This window comes from Lissotriton vulgaris, chromosome 12 (genome assembly GCF_964263255.1).
Source record: "Lissotriton vulgaris chromosome 12, aLisVul1.2, whole genome shotgun sequence".
Taxonomy (NCBI): Eukaryota; Metazoa; Chordata; class Amphibia; order Caudata; family Salamandridae; genus Lissotriton; species Lissotriton vulgaris.
In genome coordinates, this window is record NC_141700.1 from 555,596,841 (window position 1) to 555,622,879 (window position 26,039).

At 48.8% G+C, this 26,039-nt stretch overlaps 1 protein-coding gene across 2 annotated transcripts in view; it reads left to right on the top strand.

Annotated features, from left to right (window-relative positions):
• Positions 1-12,757, top strand: part of LOC147677730 (uncharacterized) — a 218,773-nt gene extending 206,016 nt beyond the window's left edge. The window contains exon 5 of one of the 2 annotated variants that reach the window (XM_086945369.1): positions 11,555-12,755. In XM_086945369.1, coding sequence (XP_086801495.1) covers positions 11,555-11,647 — 93 coding nt within the window. In that variant the 3' untranslated portion in view covers positions 11,648-12,755. Of the gene's footprint in view, positions 1-11,554 lie in introns of both variants that reach the window. The other variant, XM_086945368.1, reaches the window with a different exon arrangement.
• Positions 12,758-26,039: the final 13,282 nt, after the last annotated feature.

The window sequence follows — 26,039 nt, forward strand, 5'->3', positions numbered from 1 at the left end:
GCAATCCAAATGCTCTTGCGGTTCATGCTTTCCTGCAGAAAGAGGCTACAAGCGAGGGCTGGGGTGCCAGTCCGGCTAAACCCAAGATGGGGCCCAGCTCTTGAAAGTCTTTGGGCCTCGGGGGCCCCATTGGATCAAGGCAACATGGGCTGGGGGCTCATGTGTAGTGCAGCTTTCTCTAGCGGGCCACGCTGCAGAGGCTTTGTCGGTCTCCTTGGTGCCTGCTCCATGGTAAATGTTGCTGGCCAGTTGAAGTCGTGGGTCACTCCTCCACAGCTATGAGAGGTGACAACACTTTCTGGACGAGTCGGGTCCATGCAATTTTCGGGGCCAGCCAGTAGGCTGGCAAGGTTGGAGCCAAGTCAGTTGCTGCTCCTCAGTTCTAGCATTGTGGGCTCTTCTTTGCTCTTCTTTCTTCTCCAGGCAAACAAATCTGATTTCCTGGTGTCAGGGGGCCACCTGATTACTCAAGTTAGGGATGTTAAGAACAGTGAATGGTATTAGCCAATGGGCTACTTACCCATGGGGTAATTACACCCCCTAGATGACCACTCCCTGTGGGGAGTGGGCATCACTCTGTCCCTAGTTTCACCACAACCAGGATGCTGAAATCCTAATTTTTGTGTTCACTTCAAGTGGCCCAAATTAGGGGTGAGCCTATGGTATGTTATGTTAAGAAAGATTTGTAAAGCGATTGTACACCAATTGGTTTTTTGGCACTGAGTGCTATGGGGGGATGCCGACCCGAGGAACAGTTCATTCGTATGCTTGGATGAATAACCAGGTTTTGAGGGACTTTCTAAAGATTAGTAGGTCAACGCTTGACCTGATTTCCATGGGGGATGGAGCCTAGAGGTGCAATACACCTCCTTGCATAACTAATTCCCGCCTGTCCTGGTGCCATATAGGCCTCAGGGCAGGGGCCGGCATCCTCTAGGTCTGGAAAAAAACCCTTGGCTTGCCTATCAAAGGTGATTTATTCTTTGAAGTTCCCTGCCTTGACATGCTAATTTACTAGCCTACCTGCTGGAGGAGGTGTAACACATCGAACCAGAGCAGGCATTGTTTCTGATCTCTGGGACCTGGGCTCTCTCCTCCTAGGGGGGCAGAAACTCATCTGTGTTGGCAGGCTGGACCAGACTAGTCAATCAGCACACTTGAGGACTAGTAAGGTTCAGGGGTGCCTCTAAGCCCCCCTCTGGGTGCAAGTATTAATAAATCCATCACTGGAATCGGTGTGGGTTTATTAATACGCGGTGTTTGGTACCAAACACCATGTGTTTCAGTGAAGCCATTATGTAGCGGAGTACCTTGTTTTGACCAGTGCCCAGTACATATCTTAAGATGACTTCCCTGATTACTTGTCATGTCTGGTAATAGAATTAGAAGTCACAGGGGCATATCTGGTCATGCAGATATGTCCTCACATAATGCACCCTGTATTAGGACTCAAAATCCTGCTGTAGGGGTGACTTACTTATAGTAAATACGGAGACTTTGCCATGTTTTCACTCATGGTTTGTGTAGGTTCCTTAGGGTGGCATCAGATATGCTATAGCCCTTAGTGACCCTCTTTAGAACCCATACACTAGGTACCAGGGTTGCCATTTACTAGAGACTTACAGGGGTGCTAACGTCCTTTGCCAATTATGCTACAATTAGACGTCACCTTGTTTTAACCCCTTCGAGGCTATTGACGAGCTGGGCTCGTCATCGCGCTTACCTGTCCTGCGCGGATGACAAGGCCAGCTCGTCACGTAACGCGGTAATTTTGAATTTGCCGCGCACAGCGGGAAAAGCCGCCGCAGCGATGCGGTTAAGGAAGGAGCAATGGCACTGAGGTCTGGTTAGCAGGCTTCAGTGCACTGTCAGAGTCACAAACCAGCATCTAGTAGCTAAAGGGGGGCTAAAAGTGTGTGTGGGGGGGGGCACTGCAACACAAAACCCAGTTTCCTACATTGCACCCCAGTAATCAACACATAGTGGAAGACGAAATGTGATGCTACTCGGGACTGAGGGTGTGTGTATAGTGCTAGTGAGATTAGATGGAAGCACTCCATTCTAGAGCATTTGTTGTAGACAATTCCAAAACAAGAAGAATTATAGGACATCTACCAAATGAATAGAATTACATTGACCTTTTATCAACTATTAGGAGGAAATCAGGGATGTTAAGGCACTCAAGATAATTCAGAATTAAGGATGCAAACTTAAGATAAGAAATTAGAAGAAAGGATATTAGAAAAAATGATTAGACTAAGGGGCTGATTTAGAGTTCGGCAGACAGGTTACTCTGTCACAAACATGATGGATATCCAGTCCGCCATTATACCATAGCTATTGGATATAATGCACTTGTAATATGGTGGACAGGATATCTGTTATGTTTGTGAAAGAGTAACCCACCTGCAGAATTCTAAATCAGGCCCTAAGTTATCAAAGTAGCTGAAAAGAAAAAGGTCTGTTTTTTAGGATCGCTGTGCTACATCTCTCGCTGCTCTACATGTGCAATTTATAGATACCTGGCAAAAAGGGCCATTTGGGTTGGGACACTTCTTTTTTAATGTGCCAATACAAAGAAGTTGACCTGCTTTAGCTTGAAATAATGATAAGGCTTCTGCCACCCAAACGGCTATCTGTTGTTTTGATAGTGGTTGCCCTTCCTGAAGAGGTCCAAAAGCTCCCAATATTGGGTTCGATGTATGAGGGTTCCTTGGTCTAAGCGAAACAAAAGGGGATGATGGACGGAGCGTTTGAGCAAACCAAACACTCACCCCCAGTCAACTGATCTGGGTTTAATCTATCACCATGTTATGTTATGTTATGTTATTTTATATGCTGTTTCATACCGCGCTCAATTACTACCGGAGTATCCTGGCGCGAATAGACCGCTGGGGAACCCTTCCTGGCTTTCCCTGTGAGATGGTCCCTACTGGGCATCTCCAAGGTGAAACCAGGCATCCCCGGCGTATGTGGGGGGCCGTTGTGGAGATGAGGCAAGCTAATGCCCAGAGTTGCCGAGTGTGGTCCCTGGTTAGAGTAGGCACCGAGGTGAGAATTATCAAGGCCGCTGACCCTGGTCCACGACCCTGCCGCGTCGGGAATTGAACCCTGGTCCCGGGCCGTCCTCTGCTCCCGGGTCTGCCGCCTCTAACCAGTGAGCCACACCACTCCACTCCACCATTCTTTAGCTCACTCAGCCACCCCAGTTCAGACATGGCCATATGCAAATCTGTCTGACCCTGTGCCTCATGGGAACAGTCCAGCCCGAACTACCAAGCCATGTCTTCCCTGGACCGGAAAAAAGCATCCTGGGACCGGTTTCAAAATCCTCATCAGCCAGGCTATCTTGAATCCAGTGGCCAAGTGAGCAAGGGACTCACGTCTGAGCATACCCTGCCAACTTAGGGCGAACAAAGCGAAACAAAAGGAGATGATGGACGGAGCGTTTGAGCAAATCAAACACTCACCCCCAGTCAACTGATCTGGGTTTAATCCATCACCATTCTTTAGCTCACTCAGCCACCCCAGTTCAGACATGGCCATATGCAAATCAGTCCGACCCTGTGCCTCATGGGAACAGTCCAGCCCGAACTACCAAGCCATGTCTTCCCAGGACCGGAAACAAGCATCCTGGGACCGGTTTCGGATTCGTAATCCTCATCAGCCAGGCTATCTTGAATCCAGTGGCCAAGTGAGCAAGGGACTCATGTCTGAGCATACCCTGCCAACTTAGGGCGAACAAAGAGAAACAAAAGGGGATGATGGACGGAGCGTTTGAGCAAAACAAACACTCACCCCCAGTCAAATGATCTGGGTTTAATCCATCACCATTCTTTAGCTCACTCAGCCACCCCAGTTCAGACAAGGCCATATGCAAATCAGTCTGACCCTGTGCCTCATGGGAACAGTCCAGCCCGAACTACCAAGCCATGTCTTCCCTGGACCGGAAACAAGCATCCTGGGACCGGTTTCGGATTCATAATCCTCATCAGCCAGGCTATCTTGAATCCAGTGGCCAAGTGAGCAAGGGACTCACGTCTGAGCATACCCAGCCAACTTAGGGCGAACAAAGAGAAAAAAAAGGGGATGATGGACGGAGCGTTTGAGCAAATCAAACACTCACCCCCAGTCAACTGATCTGGGTTTAATCCATCACCATTCTTTAGCTCACTCAGCCACCCCAGTTCAGACATGGCCATATGCAAATCAGTCTGACCCTGTGCCTCATGGGAACAGTCCAGCCCGAACTACCAAGCCATGTCTTCCCTGCTTGGCAGTTCGGGATGGACTGTTCCCATGAGGCACAGGGTCAGACTGATTTACATATGGCCATGTCTGAACTGGGGTGGCTGAGTGAGCTAAAGAATGGCGATGGATTAAACCCAGATCAGTTGACTGGGGGTGAGTGTTTGATTTGCTTAAACGCTCCGTCCATCATCCCCTTTTGTATCGCTTGGTTCCTTGGTCTATACATATAAAATGTAATGCATCTTCCTAAATCCAATGTGTGCTAGGCTCTATTGGGTCACTGTAGTCAGATTATAGAAAAGGTTTTTTAAGATCGCTGGCTCATTGAGATGAAAGTCTGGTGGCAACTATGGAATGACTCTATCTTTTCCAAACTGTGGAAAAAGCTCTTTTGTGGTAAATGCCTATATTTTGTTGACTCTTACTAACCAACGGTATAGCCAGAAGTAGTGCAACCTTCCAAGACGGGTAGTTCATATGTGTGGATTTGCTCAGCTGGACTTATCGTGACCTGTTACAAATCAATATTTAATTGGCATGATACTTTTGGGCATCTTACATGGGGACAGTATGTGATGACTATAAGAGTGCATATTGATGGTTGGTTTGTGATGTATCTAAGAGATAGCTGCAAGATGGTGCTTTAAGCCTGAGTGTGCTAACTGTAGGAGCTACATTAGGATTTGGTGAGGCAATACAGTGAGCGGATGAAGACCTTGACCACTGCACCATACATAAATCTATTTCCGCTTATAAGTCTTGTTGGTGGTCAAAGCCCTGGCCTGAGACAGCACCTCAGAGCAGTCCTGAGGAGTGTGTAGGTGATAGTACTCATTGTACTCAGAAGCTATACTAACAAGTTTGTATATATTGTATTGGGATGCAGGACTTTACTTTTTCAATTGGACAGATTTGGCACAGACGATAAGGTACGGAACCTCTGGCAGGGGAAGTGGCTGTGTGAAAGTACTGTCGGCCCCATGATGGGGCAATCAGAATTAGAAGACGGACCAATCGACTCAATTTGCTGAGCACTGTTGTGAGGAGGGGAAGCAACAGAAAAACTGCAAGCAAAGGTCCATGCAATCAAAAAACACACTCCCAATGAGCTGGATAGTGCATGCCTGCTTGTGTAATACCAACATTTGCAGTTCACATTTATTGCATAGCAATACAGATTCAGCTTGCCCCAGGGTTGAAAATTCTGTTCAGTTGCCTTTGACTCAGCCATTACTTGTGGCATACTCCCGCAGATATGGTGTGTCTGCCTACTTGTTGCTTATTACCGGTAAGAGCTTTATAGTTAGAGTGGCTTAATGAACAGTGGCACATTTCCATAGTTCTTTTTCTATCGCTGTGAAAAGATGTGACCTGGTTCCATCTGGCTTGTTGATATAAAAAACGGAGGTCATGTTATCTGTTCCTGTTAGAAATGAGGTCTGTAGTTGACAATCCGTATGCACCCTGTCCAAGTAGGGACACTCACTCTGGTCAGGGTAAGGGGAGATCACACAGCTAAGATAGCTCCTGCTCACTCCCTTGGAAGCTTGGCAGAAGCAGTCAGGCTTATCTCAGAGGCAATGTGTAAAGCATTTGTACATACATACACAGTAACACCGTGAAAACACCAAAAAAGGACTCCACACCAGTTTAGAAAAATAGCCTATATTTATCTGAGTAAAATATGATCAAAACGATAAAACTCCAACATACACAAATAAAGATACAATTCCTTGTAGTCAATAGTGCCAACTGGGGCTATTGCGGACTTGTGAACAACACAAATCCAACAGTTCGGTGATACGGCGTCGGACAGTCCACAAACCAGTACCTTTGGAAGTGAAGAGGCCTCTGGGACCTTGCGTTGAAATTCGAAGATGAGGCGTCACCGGTGGTCATCGGTTCCAAAAGGCGTCAGACCTGGGTCTGCAATGCTGTTGTGTTCGATGTGTTATGCTCTTCGTGAGTGGTGACCACAGCTTTGGTGCAGACAGCCGCTCAATGTTGGTGCTGAGCGCTGTAGTTGGCAGACCTGGGACAGCAATGTGAAACAGGGCAATGCGTCATGCTCTTCATGAACTGTGCCCTCAGTCACGGTGCAGGCAGCAGCGTCGGAGACGAGTTTGGAGTCGATGGTGCTGTCGTCAGTACACCAGGGGCTGCACTGTCGTCGGTACACCAGGGGCTGCAATATCATCAAGGTGATGCATCGTGCTCTTCCTGAGCAGTGCTCTCAGCTTCGGTGCAGGCAGCAGCGTAGATGATGGTGTAAAGTGATATCATCGGTGAGGCCAGAACTGGATGTTGTCGTATTTGATGTGTTGTGCCCCTCACAAGCGGTGACGATGGCTTTGGTGCAGGTCATGGCATTGGGAATGGCATCAGGTTTGCTTTCATGGTGGTTACAACACAACCACTCAGTTCCAAGGCTCCGCACTGATATTGACACACCTTGACAACGCAGGACTCACAGCAGAAGAATCCCAGTGCTGGTAACAAGCTGTGGATGAAGTCTTTGATATCCCTGAGACTTCCTTCAAGAGCTCAAGCCCTCAGAGAAACTTGGAAAGCAGGGTGTAGAAAGCAAAGTCCAGTCCTTTCATTATCCAAGACAGAAGCAGCCAGCTGCAGGCCAACACAGCAAGGCAAACAGCAAAGAAGTAGTCCCTGCTAATCGCAACACAGCGCTTCTTCCTGGCAGAATGCACTCCGTCCAGAAGTGTTCTGAAGTTATGGTGTCACAGCTCCAAGACTTATACCAATTTCTACCTTTGCAGTAGGCAAACTTCAAAGGAAAGTCTTTTTAGTGCATAAGACCCTGCCTTTCCCTTACCTAGCTCCAGACACACTACAGGGGGATGGAGACAGCTTTGTGTGAGGACGTTCCCAGCCCTATTCAGGTGTCAGTGACAACTCCTCCCACCACTCTAGTTCAGGAAGGCCCATCAGACTGGTGATGGCCTATCAGGATATGCAAGGCATACCTCAGCTCCCTTTATGTGACTGTCAAGAGTATATATACAAGAGCCCAACTGTCATCCTCACCCAGATGTGGATTCTACAGCCAGGCAGAGGCACAGAAAGGTTAAGCAAGAAAATGCTCACTTTCTGAAAAAAGGCATTTTCAAACATGCAATTTAAAGAGCAACATCAGCAAAAATGCATTTTGTAAATTGTGAGTTCAGAGACCCCAAACTCAAAACCTCCATCTCCTCCCAATGGGAAATTAAATTTAAAAGATATTTCAAGGCAATCCAGCATTATTTCACTATTAGGCCATGTAAAAGACAACAGTACATGTCCTGCCTTATAAATACACTGAATCCTGACCATGGGGTTGCCTTGGGCCTAACATTAGGGGTGCCTTACATGTACTAAAAGGGAAGGTTTGGGCCTGGCAAGTGGGAGCACTTGCCATATCGAAATGGCAGGTTAAAACTGCACACACAGACACTGCAGCAGCAGGTCTGAGATATCTTTGCAGGTCTACTCGTGTGGGTGGAACAATCAGTGCTGCAGGCCCAACAGTAGCATTTGATTTACAGGTCCAGGGCACACCTGGTGCACGTTACTAGGGGCTTACTTGTAAATCAAATATGCCAATTATGGCTAAACCAATCACCAACACATTTTAGACCGAGAACATATGCACGTTAGCACTGGTTAGCAGTGGTAAAGTGCCCAGAGCCCTAAAGCCAACAAAAATAGGTTAGAAAAAATATGAGGAAGAAGCCAAAAGGTTTTGAGATAATCCTGGAAAAAGGGCCAGGTCCCACAGTTCTTATCAGAACTTAGGATCCTTTCATTCTGGAGCGGGAAGATTTGAGGTTTAGTCTTACCGGTTTTAGTTCCAGCCAGGGCACAAGTCCGGAAAAAAGAAGTGGGGGGACGCTGACGTCATGACAGGAAGTGACGTCACAAAAGGAGGCTTGCACCATCAGACTGATTGCCTCCCCTCGTTCACCCCTTAGATGCGATTGCACCAGAGAAGCCAGCGCGTGAGCAGCGTTCTGAACGAGCTCCGATCTCGCCCCAGAGAAGCCAAAGAGTGGATGTATGGCTCCATTTGCTCCAGTTATTGAGCTCTCGGTAAAATAAGTGGGGGGACGCCATCCACCTGCGTGGTACCCCGACTCAAACCCTGGTTCCAGCACATGTGGAGACTTGCTTCCACCTCCGACCACTTACAGCTGGTGGCTAAGTTCTGCAGGGGATCCCCATTCCTCCATGGAAGGAGCTGTTGTCATTGAAATATAAGATATATCTTGAAGGAAAGTTAAACCAAATGCTCTGTCCTCTATATAAGTCTAGCAAGGGAAGGCCCTATTCAGTCTCAAGATGACCTTCACCTGATCTTTGAACGAACCTGTGCTCTTGATCGATTGACTGTTGAGTTTTTCCTGAACTTATAATTAAAGTACTTCCCATCCTATTCCTCTATAAACCCACAACCCGCTACGGAACTAAAAAAACACAAAATGTAATTAAAATTGCTAACTACTAAAAATGTAACATATATATTAAAAAACATAATCAATACTTATACAAAGAAATACATCACATACATTTAAAATATACTAAAATAAATAACACTAATGATAAAAATCAATATTTTAAGCAACTATATTTTTAAACGATATTAATGACCTCATAATATTTCTTACCTTAAATTAAATATTCTTGATTACGATATTCTTGCTGTCGATATTTCTGTGTCACGATATTTACAACTCGATATTTGTGTAACTCGACATTTCCAACTCAATATTTTGTCTAAATAGGTTGAAACTTATTGTCATGTATCTTCACAGTCATTGTTGTAGAAACAATCATTCTGTAGTAAGGACCCTGAGTTCGATAGGTACTGGGATATGACATTGTGGGTCAGCAGATGGATCTGTTAACCACTTAAGTGCTAAGGACAAGACGATCTGAGAATGATCAGAGGGAATTTTAGAGTAGTATTTGTGACTCATATGGATTCCTTCCAGAAATTGCAATTTCCTCCTGGTGAATTTTCAGCACAGTGGGCATTCATATTTATGCAAAGTACTGATGTCATGAGGGAACAGTGTACACAAACAGGCTACATTTTTTAAGACTTGGATCCGATTTAAATGTTGGCAGGGAAGGAAGTCTATTACAACGGCAAAGGAGTTCCCTCCCCTCCAACATTATGGTCCAACCGCTGACTTTTATTTGGGCGGACCATAGTTTGATGACAGCAGACACTATTCTGTCTACGCCGTGGTAATATTTCTCCAATGGCGTAAGGGCCATTGAAGATTTGGCTATATGTACACCCAGCTAATTTAGATGAGAGGACATATAGCCATTTTTCAATGTCCGTCACTGCCAGCAAAAACCTAGCAGTAAAGGCACTGAAACAATCAATCAATCAATCAAACCTGATGTGTATAGCGCGGCTATTCAACCGAGAAGACCAAAAGTGCTCAATGCCCCCCCCCTCGCCACAGGAGAAAATCCACAGGGTGAGGGGGCACTGTTTGTTTTTTTCTTCAAATTTTAATATCCAGGTTTAGAATTTTCTTCTTGAAAATAAAAAAAAATTGTAACTTTGACGTACGACTCCATCGTGTTTAACAAAGCTTTACGGCAAAGTTACAATGTATTGACAGGAACCCCCCTTGATGGCGGTTCCTGTCAATTCTTGAAATGCTTGTTGGGCTGGTGGACATTTCAGAACTTTGGAGGGTGGCACCTCCGTCAGGGTGACGGAGTAATTTATTCTGTCGCCCTGGCGGAGAACAGGCCATACTCCAAATAACAACTCAGGCCCTTTGTCCTTGGCCCATCAAGGTCACTTCAAAAACAGTTAAAACATGATGACTTTGGACAAAGGGTCCAAGACAGAGCATTCCTCGTCAAAGGATTCACTGTGAGTAAGTGTGAAGGAACACAAAAAGCAATGGATTTGTGTGGAAATTTACCAGAATCTATAAACCAGCTGAGTGTAAGTAATGTGGCGAGTGTCCTCTATTTTTGGATTTTGGCTCCTAGGAGCTAAAATCAAAACTGTAAGTCAACTACCAAAGCTGTGCCCTCTAAAGAGCAGAGTCATCATGGGGGTTGGAGCACGGGCAATTTTTTCTCTGTAAGGCTGGGCTGCTATCTGCCCAATTTCTTTCATTTCTCAGTGTAAAAAAGGAACATTATTAAAAAGTTTAGAAATGTCTTCATCTGCCTTGTTGGTTTAAGGTTTTCCCTTGCTATCTTTTAAGGGAAAGTATATAGGCATGTATAGGAGACTTTTACTCCTGTAAAGTCTCCAGGATGGCACATGCAGGAAAATTTATTACATTTGAATGCCTATCAGTGAAGATCAAATGATGAAGGAAAAGAACTCAGGGGCTCATTATGATGGCGGGTGGACATCAGTCCTCCCGCCATCATAGCAGTGCTGGGACCGCCCGCCTGATGTGCAGCAGTCCCACCAGCCCAATTAGGATGCGCCCGCCAGCATGGCAGGGGCATCCTGGCCTTTTAACATTGTGGACGGTGCTGCTGGCTCCAGCACCGTTAGCAATGGTGAAATGCCACGATGTGCATATTCATGCACTCCGTGGCTGCCACCTGCGCAGTGCACCTACTCCCTCCCCCCAGTGGGCCTGCAACGGGCCCCCAAACCCCGCCAGCCTTTCCATTGTGGCATCGCCGCCATGGGAAGGCCTCTACCAGGGCACATCCTAATATGGCGGACGGTGCCTGCTAGGCACCACCACCATATTAGTGCCGCTTTTCCGCCCGCCAGGCAATCGGTGCGATTGCCACCGGCAGAAAAGCAGCGGACGGACTTTGTGTCCACCGCAATACCCACCACCATCCTAATTTGGCGGTGGGCAAATCTCATTGTGATGGCGGTAGGATTGACACCGCCGGCCTGGCGGTGGCGGTCCTCCCACCATCATAATGAGCCCCTCAGAATCTATCCATCCTAAGTTGTAGCCCACTCATGGTTATATTTCAAAACACTTTCATGCAAATAGGCATTTGTCAGCAGCACTACCACTGGCAGAACTTTTGAAAGATGATCTTTGAATTATTTGTAAATATATTACTGCTTGATCATTTTTCACGTATCTGCGATGAACATGTCATGTAGCCATTGAATAGGGGTTAACATGATATAACTGAAAAACTATCATTATAAAGTATATGTTTTTTCTTGCTGCTGAATATGATCTAAAATATTACGCTGGTAAAACTGCTTCATTAATGTATATAATGTTAACAAGCAACTTATTTTATTCTAACAGCACTATTTATTTGTGTTTCACTACAGGGACACAGGATTAACCCTCTGCCTTCTCAGTTTTTAATCCTTTTCTTCTGCATGTCTTTTACATGGATGATCATCTATCAGTGTTTTATATGAAAAGTAGTATATATGTGGCATTAAAATTAAGGGAAAAATACTCCACTGCCCTGGCTGAGTGCCTGCCTCCTAGAGATGTCTTCCAGCCTAGTGGACATCTCTGCCCTTTGACAGGGACTGCCATCAAGGCGGTTCCTGTCAATGTATTGAAGGCATGCCGTCCAGCATACTTTCAATACATTTTTTTTATTTTCAAAAACAAAATCCCTAAGTAATTTTCTTTTCTTAAATAAAAAAAATGAATGACTACCTCACCATGGAGGTTTTCTCCCATGGAGTGGGGGGGTCATATAAAGGTTTCTACTTACAATTACTGCCATGTTTTGGATGGTGGTATATGAAAATAAAAAACTGTCCATTTGGCCTCTCACTCTAAATCGGGCAGATGGTCAAATAGTCAAATCTCCAACAGCCCTTACTCCATCAGACCATTGGAGGAGCATGTCAGCGATGGAGATGGAGTAGTTTTCGTGTCTGAGATCCTCAAGCTGTCCAACCATAAATGGGGCGGACGGAGCTACAGTTTGGTGGAGAGAGTACTCTGCTGCAACGAAGGACCCTCTCGGCTAAACTCTGAATAAGGCCCTAAGTAATAGCAGACGTACCTTGTCATCCATGGGTGAAGACGCGTTACTTGCCTTCCAAATCTTTATTTCTTATGGCTACATATCTTCTTCCAAATTCTTCACCTTGAACCTTTCACAGACCTCCAGGCTGGATCAGAAAATGTTCAGCAACTCTGCATCACTGGTGAAGGTGGTACTTCAATGGAGGATGCAGCAGACCCAGGTGATATCATCTCCAAAAGTGACAAAGTAGAACTGGAAAGGGGTCAACTTGTGAAGTCGGCTCCACCTTGTCTTCCATGTCTCATAAAGGCCGCAACAGAAGGACATCGAGACATAGCAAAAATGTAATCAAATTCTACATTTTGTTTTGTAAAGTAATGTTTTACTGATTCACATATATAGCGCTTTTATTTTTCACATGCTGTATTCCAAATGTTTGTTCATTTTTATACTTTTTCTATGAAATGAAAATTTTTATTAACTGCATTAAATTGAAAAAGACAGAATTAAACAGTGATATATGTTTGAAAGGACGTTACAGAAGATTGACGTCTTCTGGTGTGTTTAATGAGCCACGAGGAGGAGGGCAGACCCTTGTTGCTTTTGCTTTTTGAGAGTAAAATTGAGCACTTGGCTGGATTGATAAGCATACATGCCCAGATCAAAGGCCTCGAGTGGGTGCCAGGGATAAACGAGCGTGTGGCTCTGAATGCAGATGATGTACGGGCATTCTTGAGTGACCTGGAGTGATCTGGACCAAGGGTTTCACAGATTCTTCTGATCTTTGGTAAATTCACAGGTCTCCATGTAAAAAGGGACAAGTCATCCCTGTATGTGTCTGATGCAGCTCCTGGGAGTCTGGGATGGGGACAGGCTTGTGAGTGGCTACAAATGGTTGTAAATACTCAGGGGTATATGTTACCCGAATGCTAACAGACAGTGGAACATGAATATACAGCCTCAGATCAAAAGAGTACAAAGTGACACACGATTCTGGATGGCCCTTCCGTTTTCCTTCTTAGATCATTCTGCAATTTTTGGGATAGCTCTCGAGACCTATTGTCGTCAGATGCCTCTCAAGGGAGACAGACCGGGGCACGCGCGGTGATTCAGGTCTGTGGACGCCCACGTACAGGCACGCGCACACACACACACACACACAGACAGATGCACATGCGCGCACACACACGCACGCACACACACGGACACACATACACACACACCGCCGCCCCCCCGCGCACACACACACAGACGCACACATACACACACCCCCCGGCGCACGGAAGCCAATAAATACCCTCAGGACCTACGGTCCCCTCCCAGGGGTCCTCTGTACTGCGCCATACATACTCCTGGGACCTTCTCCCCATCAGGGCGTCGTACTCACCTCTCCCTCCGCCTCCGCCTCCTCCTCCTGTGCCAATAATTTAGAATCCCGGGAAGTTGAGAACCTGCTCTCCGTCCATCTCTACAGGGGTGCAGCTGGCTACCTCCAATTAACTCTCTATGTACACTGCGGCCTGCGCGCACGCCTGTTAGAAGCCAGCCCAGTCTGTCAGTGCTGTCCGTACGTGTGATGTCAGCTCATTACGTGCCACGTCGACTGTCTGACTCTTCGTCAAGGAAAGTGTGCTGCTGCAGGAGTCCGTTTTAATTTTTTTGGTCTCTTCTGCAAGACCATTTTTAGGTTGAGCGTCAGCTGTAGCAAGGCTGCTTTAAACACTCTACCATAGTGTAATCTGGCAATATGGCCTGCTTCTTGCAATTGGCATTTTGTTTCCTTGGTCCTTATTTGTTCCTGGTCCGATACATCATTTCCGATTTTACCCGGGGAGCACAGGCTAATTACTGTTCCCTTACTCTCGTAAGTGTTATTGTGTTATTTGGGGACTACTTGTTTATTGAATTTAATGCTAGTGTGTTTGATTTATAGTATGTGTCTTTATTTGGACTTTTTTGTTTCACTGTTTACTTTAATTGGCTTGGCTAGAAATCAAACCAGATCCAGCAATTGTTTTCTTCACACTCTGCATTTACGTTTATTTTTTTGGGGAGAGACACATGGTTATTGATGTGTCTAGGCTCTAAAACAAACGTGCTCCGCTGAAGGCATTTTTTTTAAACACATATGGCATTCACTTTTCATTTTAATTTTCAGTGGGGAGAGCTGATGCCGAGAACCCATCCACACTCTGTTAACACTGAACAGGAAGGTATTAGAGACTAGATGCAGCTTTCCATTGTCACTGCTAGCTGCAGCCTCCCCTTTTGCGCTCCGCCTCCCCCAGACTCATTTGCTCCAGAGCCAAAACACCAGCCAGGAAAGCAGACCACCACTTCCTGGTGAAGTCCTGGCCCCAGCATTCAGAGTCCCCTTCCACCGAAGCTAGTTCTCCCTCCGATTGTTTGAATGGCTTTGGGCTTCTCCAGAGCGCCCTTCCTGCATCTCCAATGAAGGTAGGCATGTTATAAGCAGCTGCCTTAAAGTTACAACAATGCACTGCAAAAAAAGGGCGCACATAGACCCAGGACCACATTTACTCCTGCCAGCCTGGCCGGAGGAACCATGTGCTGCACACAAACACGCTGTATAGGGCGCCTCGCCAGTCGCCCAATAATCATTACCAGCAGTGAAGCGCGTTAGTCAGAGTTGAGGGGTTGGTGTGTGGTTTTTTATTGTTATTGTCGATTTGGAGTGACTTGTTCGGCAGTCTTATTAAGGGCAGCTTCTAAGTCACAGGTATGCGTAGCTGACTAGAGGGTCGGCGTTTTGTGGCAGGTAATATCTGTATGTTTGTGTTTTTAGTCCGTTTTCACATGATGTTTACTTCTTTTTCTATGTTTTCTATGTAGCCTGAGCTCGAGTGGAAGCTATTGAAGGGTTTTACAAAAGCAACACTTATATAATAGAAGGGCACGTTCATTTTGCTTTAGGCACGGGGAAATCAAGTGACTTGCCCTGAATCTGAGGGTTTTGAACAGACGCAAGGACTAAAACCTGGTTCCACAGTTCCAAAAATGGCAGCTGTAGCCCTTCCTACAACTGCTCAATACATCAGTTGCAGCATCTCACCCTAACATTATCCAGTGCAGCATCTCACCCTCACGTTACTCTTTCTACATGTTCTTCACCCATCCCCTATGTTCCTTCCCCCTCCCGTGCCCCATATGGTTTTACCAAACGCTGTCTGTGATTCCTTACAACCCCACTTGTTATTGCGCTCTCCTCCAGTTCCACAGTTTTGTTTTTCTATACCAGTCCAACTCAAAGCAGCAAGCAAAATCTTTTTTTATTTAAAACTGCCTGTGTCATGTTGTAGGTGCATGCATGCTTGGTGCTTGCGTCTGCAAATTACAAAGCTGACTGCGTGTACCCTTTTTCCTGTTATTAAAATAAAAGCAACGTTACTAAGATTGTAAGGCCTGTCGTACAGCATCCCTGTACGACAGGCCTTACAATCTTAGTAACATTAATTGGGCAAGGGCGAGATATATTGACTTTGCCAAGAGCGGTTTTTGTACTAATCTCCCCTTCTCTGACATCTCAGACAGGCCCAATAATCCCTATAAAATCTCACTTATCAGCAAATCTCATGTTGAGGCGATTACTATTAGGTCTTCTCTCTGGGACTTTGCTTATCACACATGTTGGTGTTACAGAGAGAGCCTTCAGTGTCTATGTATCACTTTACAGTTGTTTTCACTACACCCTGTGATGTTTTTTCACATGTTCATACTGGGGACCCAAATGTTTGGGTTATGCTTTACAAGGGTTTCACTACGCTCTGATTTTTGTTTTTAATAATTAACAGACTCTGATTTTTGTTTTTAATAATTAACAGACGTTTTTGCTAGCTTATGTGTTTTATTTGACATGTTCACATTGGGGATTTGGGGAATTCCACTTTAAAAAGCTTTACTACACCTTAAGGTCTTAACACTCCTTAATTTAACGAAAAAGGAATTCGCACATGCCAGTCAGTGATCCTACAAATGCTGGACTCAGTGGGCCCTCAATTTATTTGTAGAGTAATCAAGTATATTAATAATTTTGAAAACAAAAGAATAGATCACACAAATTAGAACTCTTGGAATTCTTTAACTTATATTTTTTATCAGTATTGAGCAAGCATACAAATTATTTGGACTCACAGAATCGCCAATGTTCTTTCTTTTTATCAATAGTGTCTTAACCTGAATATTTGAAGCAGTTTTTTCTTTTTCATTTTTTAACAAGTACATATTTCTTTTCTTTTTAACCAATATAGTATGTAACATTGTAATGGTTTTTATTAACTATATAATAAAGAATTTCATTCATACTCCTTATGACGTGTTTAACCTACTTGTTTTTGTGCAACTGCGGATTCCAGTCCTTAACTTTTACACTTTAGAGGTTTTGTTTTAATAAGTTCTGTAATTTGTGTATAAACTTGTGGTGGCGATGCTTGGTGATCTGGTTTCTTTTACTCTTTTGCAATGCAATAGGTCTCGCATTTTTTAAACTTTGACCTACTGGTATTGTAATTGACAATGCCTTGTATTATAGCAGGTTTTTAAACCTATAAATAAAAGGCATTGTCATTTACAATGCCAATAGATTAAAATCTCGCTATTGCGAGACCTATTGCATTGCAAATGCTTGTATAAAATAGATGTCAACAGCACCAGCCCGTAATGCACGTCAACAACTGTGGAAAGGTTGCGTGCCTTCCTGCCATCCATATCTGAAGAACCTCTAAGAACAGTAAATTCCCGGAGCTTTTCTTTGTTCAAAAGACGTGTTGTCTGCTTCGAAGAAATGCAAGCACGACTGTAATGCAATTGGGCCTAGAGTTTGTATAACGTGCACCCATGGCTTTAAGCGGGCCGGGTCCGCCAGTTCCAAAAAGCTGGTGCTGAGACGGGTCCCTTTTGGGCTCTCCATTTATGCCTCACCTTTAGAGTGAAAAAAATCTTAACTCTGCAGCAGTACCCCCTTTACTGCCTTTGATGTAACTTTAAAGGGACTCGTTCTAGTTCTTTCACAGTCTCATCATTTCAGAACTGAAGCATTTTCTAAATATTCTATACAAGGAAGACATAGTTGTTGCTAATTTCTCTTACGCAAGTAACAACCATTGGCAAACCAAATAGTACTGGCTTATTGTAGGTGTAATGTCACTTGTCATGTTATATCTGGATGCAATGACAGCAGCAGAAAATTACCAGTGGGGCGGCACACTATGCTAAGCACACATTTTTAGTTTCGTGTTTAAGCCACGCCCTGCGTACATAGACCACTCCCCATTAAGAGGGGACCCCCCCCCTAGTTTTTCCATACCACTTAAAGCCCCGTGTCCACCGATTCTGGCTACTGCTGCTGTATGTATTGTATTGAACATAAGGAAAACAATGATTTTGTGCTTATATACAAATCTACATCCTTTTGAGCCTAAAGTGGGGCCTGGGAGAGGAGAGGTTCAGTACCTTTTTAGGTCTCAGCCTGCGATGGCTGCGCACATGCGCAGTCGAGCTGGGGAGATTTAATGAGGTAGGGTATTTTCTACTAGCAAGGTTAAGCTCCGCCCCCCTTCTCCATTGGCTGGCGTCACCGTTCATGCAAAACGGTGGCCAGGCATTCGAGAAGAGCTCCTAGTGACTTTCTTCTTTCTTTGTAAGCCCCGTCCTTTTCAGACGGGGTTCCTTGACTTACTGCTGGCGTAAAAGGTTTCTTATCTTCTTTATGGGTCCAGATGGCCCATAAAGAAGATAATGAACCTTTTATGCCAGCAGGAAGTCAGGCGCTTGTTCTGAGCGCTTGTTAATGGAAAGTGCCGCCACTTCTCAGCAGCAAACAGGTCTGCTGCAAGGAGTACCTGCACTTCTATATTTCTAATTCAAGAGCTGCCCTCATCTGATCTCATCAGCTGAGTAGATCCCAAAAGAGATCCCTTGCAAGCGTCTCCAAGGTATCTCTTTGCCGATCACCATGGTGGCTGCCGGTGGCATCCGGTGTTACACTACCAAGATAGAAGTCACCAATTTACATGTTGAAAGTTAGCAACAAACATGCCCAGGGTACATCCACATGGAGCTATGGTACTGGACTGTATTGCTCCATCCTGTACATGAACCGCGGGGGCGCCCGTTATGTCCTCTGATACTAGCAATGAAAGTAGCAAAATGATATTATTGAAGGTCAATCAATCAATCAATCATAGGCATTTATACCGCGCACTACTCACCCGGAGGGTCTCAAGGCGCTTGGGGGGGGGGGGGGGGGTCGGCACTGATCGAACAGCCAGGTCTTGAGCTTCTTCCTGAAGGAGAGGTGGTCTTGGGTCAGGCGTAGGTCGGTCGGGAGGGAGTTCCAAGTCTTGGCGGCCAGGTGGGAGAAGGACCTTCCTCCTGTTGTCGCTCTGCGGATGCGGGGGACGGCGGCGAGGGCGTGACTGGTCGAGCGGAGATGGCGTTTGGGAGCGAAGAAGTTGAGGCGGCTGTTGAGGTAAGTCGGGCCTTGGTTGTGTAGGGCTTTGTTTGCGTGGGTGAGGAGTCGGAAGGTGATTCTTTTGTTGATCGGGAGCCAGTGCAGGTCTCTCAGGTGTCTGGAGATGTGGTTCGTCTGGGGACGTCGAGGATGAGTCTCGCCGAGGCGTTCTGGATACGCTGGAGTCTCTTCTGGAGCTTGGCGGTGGTTCTGGCGTAGAGGGCGTTGCCGTAGTCCAGACGGCTGGTGACGAGGGCCTGGGTGACCGTCTTCCTGGTCTCGGTGGGGATCCACCGGAATATCTTACGTAGCATGCGCAGGATGTTGAAACAGGACGAGGAGACGGCGTTGACTTGTCTGGTCATGGAGAGGGAGGAGTCCAGGATGAAGCCCAGGTTGCGTGCGTGGTCTGTCGGTCTGGGTGCGTTGCCCAGGGCGGGGGGCCACCAGGAGTCGTCCCAGGCGGAGGGTGAGGAGCCCAGGATGAGGACTTCCGTCTTGTCTGTGTTCAGTTTCAGGCGGCTGGTCGTCATCCACTCGGCGTCCACAAGGTCGTGCTATACAGTCAATTAATCTACTTTGGGGTGGAATGTTTATGAGCTGTGAGACTCTTGTGTTATCATACGTTTGTTCACTTCCTCCACCCCGCCGTTACAGCAGATAGTTGTTCCCATATCTGTCACTGTCCGTGGCTCATATACCAAATCATAGACATGGACAACTTCGCCTAAAAGCGAGCCAGTAATAAACTACACTCTGTTTAACGCCATCTTTAAATATGTAGAGATCAACTACAAGTAAACTATGTTGAACTTCTATTAAAAAAATATTTCAGGGGCGTGGCCAAGATGGCGACCTGAGGAGACCTCTGATCGTGAGGCTCCTCATCCCTAACCCCCGTTAATGCACCGTTCCTGCTCATTTTAATCCCCCGAGCACCTTCATTACTGCCCGCTGTTGGGGAGCACACGGAGGAAGCTTTGGAGCGGCCGGGCACGACACAGTGAAACGCCCGTGCCCCTTGGCGGCCAAGATCGCTGTCTCCGGCCCGCGGAGTGCAACATGGCGGCCGGACCCGCCGAGTGGCGGCGGACGGCCTGATCCCCGGGGGCGAGCCGCCACAAGCCACGGACCAGCACTGAAAGCGACACCACTCCCCTGATACGGGAAGTGAGCGACGGAGGAGTGGAGGGTGAACCGCAGGCCCGTCAACGGGCGGGCCGCGGCGAGGCGGGGCCGAGCCGACCGGGAGGAGAAACACCTAAGGCCCCGGTCTGGGCCTGTGCGGAGCCCGCTCGGCACGCATCCTCGGCGCCTAAGGGGACAGAGTGAGAAGCGGTCGGCCGAATCGCTGCCCACAAACCCCCAGAAGAGGTGAGGGGAGCTGCGCTGGGCTGCTCTGGGTGAGGAGCTCGGGGGGCGCCCACTCGAGCCCCCGGCGGGAGGCCTAGCGGGGACCCCCAGATGCGGCCCTCTGACGCACCACAGGAAGGCCGGGGAGTGAGCCATCCGGCGCCCAGGCTAGCGCAAGGTCAGAGGCAGACCCCACGGACAGTCCCAAGGCACGGGTCGCACCGCAGTACTGGAAGCACCGGGCAGGGGAGGAGAGCTACACCAGCCCGGTGTGGACCGGAGTACGGGGGGGTGATAATCGAGCCCCCGGTGTGGACTGACGAGGGGGTGCAAACTGCACTGTACCACGCGGGGCCCCACGCGCAGGAAAGTGGGGCGGCACCGGACTGCCGAGAGCCGTGCACCAGGGGAGAGCTGTCCGAGCCCCAGGTGGGAGCCTGGTGGGGCCTACCAGCATTGAGACTGCAACGCTGCAGCATCGCTGCAGTGCGTGACGGGTGACCCCAGCCCACGGCCCACGTGAGTGTCCTTCTTCGGGGATGACTTGGCCCCCTCCACTGACCGTCTTGATCCTTGCTTGGGCCCACTCGCGGCAGTGCATCCACTGGAGGGGGGTGGACAAGACAGAGCGCGCTGGGACCACGCACGCGATAGAACATGGCCACCACGAATCGCAGAGGGGGCCGCACTATCCATGACATGCTGGCTAAAAGCGCCCCGAAAGGAGTCAAGAGCCCCGACAAGCCTACATCAACGGATCGCCCCAAGGAGACGGAGCGGGAGGGGGGAGAGGCCCCCGTCACCAAAGCTTTCTTGGAATCCCTATTCCACTCTTCCAAACCCTTAAGCAGGAAATGGCGGGCGAACATAGAGAGCTACGCCGCGATGTCGACGGCCTCGGAGAGCACGTGGCGGCGATTGAAAACACTGAGCACGCTAGGAGCGAAGAGGTCGAATTCCTGCAACAGGAAATTATCAAGCTCCACGAACAAAAGAGAGACCTGCAAGCACAGGAGGAGGACCTCGAGAACCGCTTCCGACGTAACAACATACGGGTCCGGGGTGTGCCACGCAAATCGGAATGGGACAGTGTTACGATCTACCTGCAGCGCTTGTTTCGGGAAATACTGGGCGAGCCGGAGGATTTCGAGATTCGAATTGATAGAGCACATAGGGTGGGCCTGGCGTGCCACGCGCCGGCCCCTCCACCTGACATTTTGGCCTTCCTGCCCGACTACCCCTTGAAGGAACGCATTCTGAAAGCGGCACGCACAAAGCAGCCCTTCCAATTCCAGGGACACCCGGTGGGGTTATTTCAAGACTTATCAGTGATCACGCTGCAAAAACGAAAGGCGTTCAAAGTGGCTACAACTTTCCTGCGAGACAATGGAGTCCCATACTACTGGGGCCACCCTTTCAGAATCATCTTCAAGTGAAAGGGGACCCTCCACCAGCTGAAGTCCCTACGAGACACGTGTGCACTGCTGGGCATCGCCAATGAAGGTGACACAACGGTGGAGGGTTCATCCATGCAAAATAACCGGCCGAGATCCCCGCGGACGTCGGGGGACAAATGGCAGCGGGTGGGACGCCGCCGATCACCCAAAAGCGATCTCAAGCCGTACCCCAATACTATGGCTCAAGAACACGCGGCAGCAATACAGGAGGTCTCCAAAGACACGAAAAACGGAACTTGATGCGGCACCTAAGGGGGAACCAATGTACATCATCTTAGCACTGGGTTGGGGGGCGAGACCGGGGGCCTACGAGGTCGCCGCTGCCACACACTTCCTTAACTCGTAACTCTACTACAGGCGTGGACTGAGATTGTATAGGCCTGGGACAATGACCGTTTGTTGGGGTTTCACAGTTGGGGAGGGAGGAGCGGGGGGAGTGGAGGGGGTGAGGGAAGTTGGGGAGGCCGGGGCAGTTGGGCGGGTTGGCAGGGGGGTTGTATGTATGTATGTATGTTCTTATATAGCGCTCGACTTACCCTTGGGCATCTCGGCGCTTGCCTTGGGAACCCGTCCTGGCTTTTTTCCCTGTGAGATAACCCATACTGGGCATCCCCAGGGTGAAAGCCAGGCATCCCGCCGCGGGGGCCGTAGAGGAGATTAAGCAAGCTATTGCCCAGAGTTGCAGAGTGTGAACCCGTGATTCGAGTAGGCACCGAAGTGAGGATTATCGAGTCCGTGGACACTTGGGCTCAGACCCTGCCGCGTCGGGAATTGAACCCTGGTCCCGGGTCTGACCTCTGCTTCAGGGTATGCCTGCTCTAACCAGTGAGCCACACTTCTCCACTAATGCTGGGAGTGGGGCGGTGGGTGGGTGGGAGAGACCTGGGGGGGGGGGACGGGGTTGCGGGGGAGAGGTACCGGTGTGCTCCGTCCAGAGAAGCGACAGGCAGAGGGTCACTGGGAGGCTTTAGACTACGACACAGAGGGGGGGGACGTACACACGCCCATGGCTGAAGAGTCCATCCAAGTCCTCACCTTGAATGTCAAAGGGCTCAACAACCCTATCAAGAGAAGGGCGGTGCTATCTTACTTAGAGCACTCCGGTGCGGCCATATGTTTGCTGCAAGAGACGCATTTAATCGCCAAGGACTGGCATCGGATGAGGTCCAGGGCCTTTCCACTACAGTTCTACTCATCCCTCACGGAGAAAATGGCAGGGGTAGCTCTGTTATTTGCAAGACACTTCAGGGGCAAAGTGAGGGAAAAGGTAGCGGAAACCAAGGGCAGACTCCTGGCTTACAAGGTACATATAGGGGACTGGTCGATCACATTGGGGTCCATCTACACACCCAATACCAAACAAGAAGCCTTTCTTAAAGGGGGGCTAGCTGATGTGGTAGGGACCAACACGAGATACACGCTGGTGGGCGGTGACATCAACATAGTAATGGACAACAAAAAAGATAGGTCGGGTCTGCGGTTTGGCGACACGGGGGCATTATCCACCGAAGGGGGACAGTGGCTGGCTAGCAGGGGGTTCCTGGATTTTTGGAGAGAGGCCCATCCCAATTCCCCAGGGTACACCTTTTATTCTCCGGTACACCACACTTATTCCAGGATAGATTATTTCTTCGGCTCAACTGAGGTAGGCTTTCTGGTCCAAGACATCGAGGTCACTCCAGCGGCGCTATCGGACCATGACGCGGTGGCAATCCACTTGTCGGTCCCACGCGGGCAGTCGCGCAAGGGCAAATGGCGTCTGAGGAAAAGCCTGCTCCAACACAAAGGGGTTGCACAGCAGCTTTCCAAAAGCATTACAGATTACCTGAGCATGAATGACACTGGCGAGGTGGCCATGCCGGCGGTTTGGGGTGCACTCGAGGTGGTGTTTCGAGGGGAACTATTTGCGCTGGTGGCAGCGGACAACAAGGAGCGAAAAGAAAGACGCCAGGTGCTAACAGAGCAGGTGCTGGAACTTGAAAGGGCTCACTGCCGGACAGGGGCTCCCAGGATCTGGAAACTGAAGGCAGCAGGGGCACAACTCGCGAGTCTGGACCTAGACCGCGTGGAATATGCGGCGCTGCGCCTCCGTCACACATACTATGTGGGGGGGACAGAACTGGACGTCTGCTGGCCAGTAAGCTCAAAACCAAAACCGTCCGCTCCGCAATCCCTGCTGTCCAAGCGGAGGGAGGTAGGGAAGTCAGAGAGGATGATCAAATAGCCGAAGCATTCAGGGCGTTCTACGCCACCTTGTACACAGCAGACACGTCCTTAGACACCGAGGCAAGGCAAGAGTATCTAGATGAGGCGAGGGTCACAGCTCTTAATGAGTCGAACGCCCAATCTCTGGAGGGCCCTATACGACTGGAAGTAGTGATTTCGGCGATAGCAAGCCTTAAACCGCTGAAGGCCCCGGGCCCATACGGTTTCTCCGTGGGGTTCTACTAAGCGTTTTGCCCCCTCATAGCCCCAATTTTAACTAGACTGTTCAACTCTTTTCAGGGCCCCGGTTCCATTCCTCAGGACATGTTGGAAGCAGACATCATCGTCCTGCGGAAACCGGGCAAGGACACAACCCAATGCGCGGCCTACAGTCCGATTTCGCTGCTCAACCTAGACTTAAAACTCTTTACTGGGATCCTGGCTGCCAGACTGGGTCCCTGCCTCCCAGGGATAATAGAGCCCGACCAAGCGGGTTTCATACCGAATCGGCAATGTGCGGATAACACCAAACGCCTGATGAACGTCATTGATAAGGCGCACTTCAATGAATCGGACGCGGCCCTCCTTTCAGTCGACGCCGAAAAAGCGTTCGACAGAGTGGACTGGGCCTATCTGGATGGAACACTGGCTAGATTCGGAATAGGTGAGCGGTTCCGCTCATGGATAGCCAGCTGCTACGCGGCACCACGGGCAACCTTCAGGGTTAACGGGACAGGCTCTAGGCCATTTGCCATTAGGCGCGGCACTAGGCAGGGATGTCCTCTCTCGCCGCTCCTGTTCGCCCTATATATAGAAATGTTCGCTCAGCGCATCTGGGACAACCAGTCTATCACGGGCATCTGCTTCGGGGGCGAAAGACAAACGATCAGCCTATATGCAGACGACCTCTTGGTTGCCGTGGACAATCCCACGACATCGATACCTGCATTCCTCAACGAGATGACACTGTTCGGGAGTGTCTCGGGCTTTAAAATGAACGTTGATAAGTCAGTGATTCTCCCATTAGGGCGCAATACACGCCTGGCTAAAAGGGGACTGTTGCAAATTGGAGGGCTGACCACGCAGTTGTCGTTGCCATATCTGGGGATCGTCCTGACACCTGCCACGGCTCAAACGGTCGAACAAAATTACGCCAAGCTCCTCACAACCATCCAAGGGGATGTCCAGCGCTGGCGCCAGCAACCACTCTCCTGGCTTAGGAGAATGGCGGCCGTCAAGATGTCCCTGCTGCCTAAGGTGTTATACCTCTTCCAAACTATCCCGGTCACTCCACCTTTAGGCATGATTAAGAAATTGCAGGACATAATACAACAGTTCACGTGGGCTGGCAAGCGTTCTCGTCTTCATCGTGATTTAGTAATGCGGACAACTGCGGAGGGCGGACTGGGCGTCCTGGATCTACAGCGATACTTTCAGGCAGTGCAGCTACGTTACCTCTTAGAATGGTCCCGCCCGATGTCTGAGAAGCACTGGCTATTCCAGGATAGGGAAATGGCAGGCATGCCGCTATGGAGGGTCCCTTTCCTGGCACGGCCGGACAGACCAGCGTACATCAAGAAGTCCCCCATCACCCGTACGCTTCTTCAGGTCTGGGACAAGGTGGCAGTAGCCAAGGGCTTAACGTCTTTCCCATCGCCAATGACACCCCTGCTGGCCCCCGGCTCGTTCTCCCAGTGGCGGCTGACGGATTATCGGTCAGCCGGGCACCTGTTTGACACAAACGGCTTCATGCAACTGAATGACATACAGGACTTATACGGAATACACAAACCACAAAGATACCAGTACTTTCAGTTCCGACATTGGCTTACAGGCACCGACGTCTTACCGCACGTTAGCCGACATCTCACAGCATATGAGAAATGGCTCGTCACTAAAACTTCTGACACCCGAGCCATTACGGAACTGTACAAACTACTGCCCCCCCCCCTCTTGCGACTAGATCAGCGGGCAAACAGCGATGGGAGCGGGAGTTGGGGCATGCACTCTTGGATAGGGAATGGCAGGAAATCTACCACAGAGCCCACCATACGGCCAGGAACGTGGCCAGTTGGGAGGCGGCGGTGAAGGTGGTTTACTACTGGCACCTGACACCAGCACGGCTCCACCAGAGCAACACGAGACGTGATCCCAACTGCTGGAGGGGCTGTGGGCAAATTGGGACCATGCTTCACCTACTCTGGGAATGCGCAGAAGTGCAAGAATTCTGGGAGGCAGTGCTCCGGGATATAGACCACCACTTTGACACAGAAATCCCTCGCTTCCCAGCCTACACGGTACTGGGCCTCCCGAACAAAATCACGTTCCCACTCAAATCA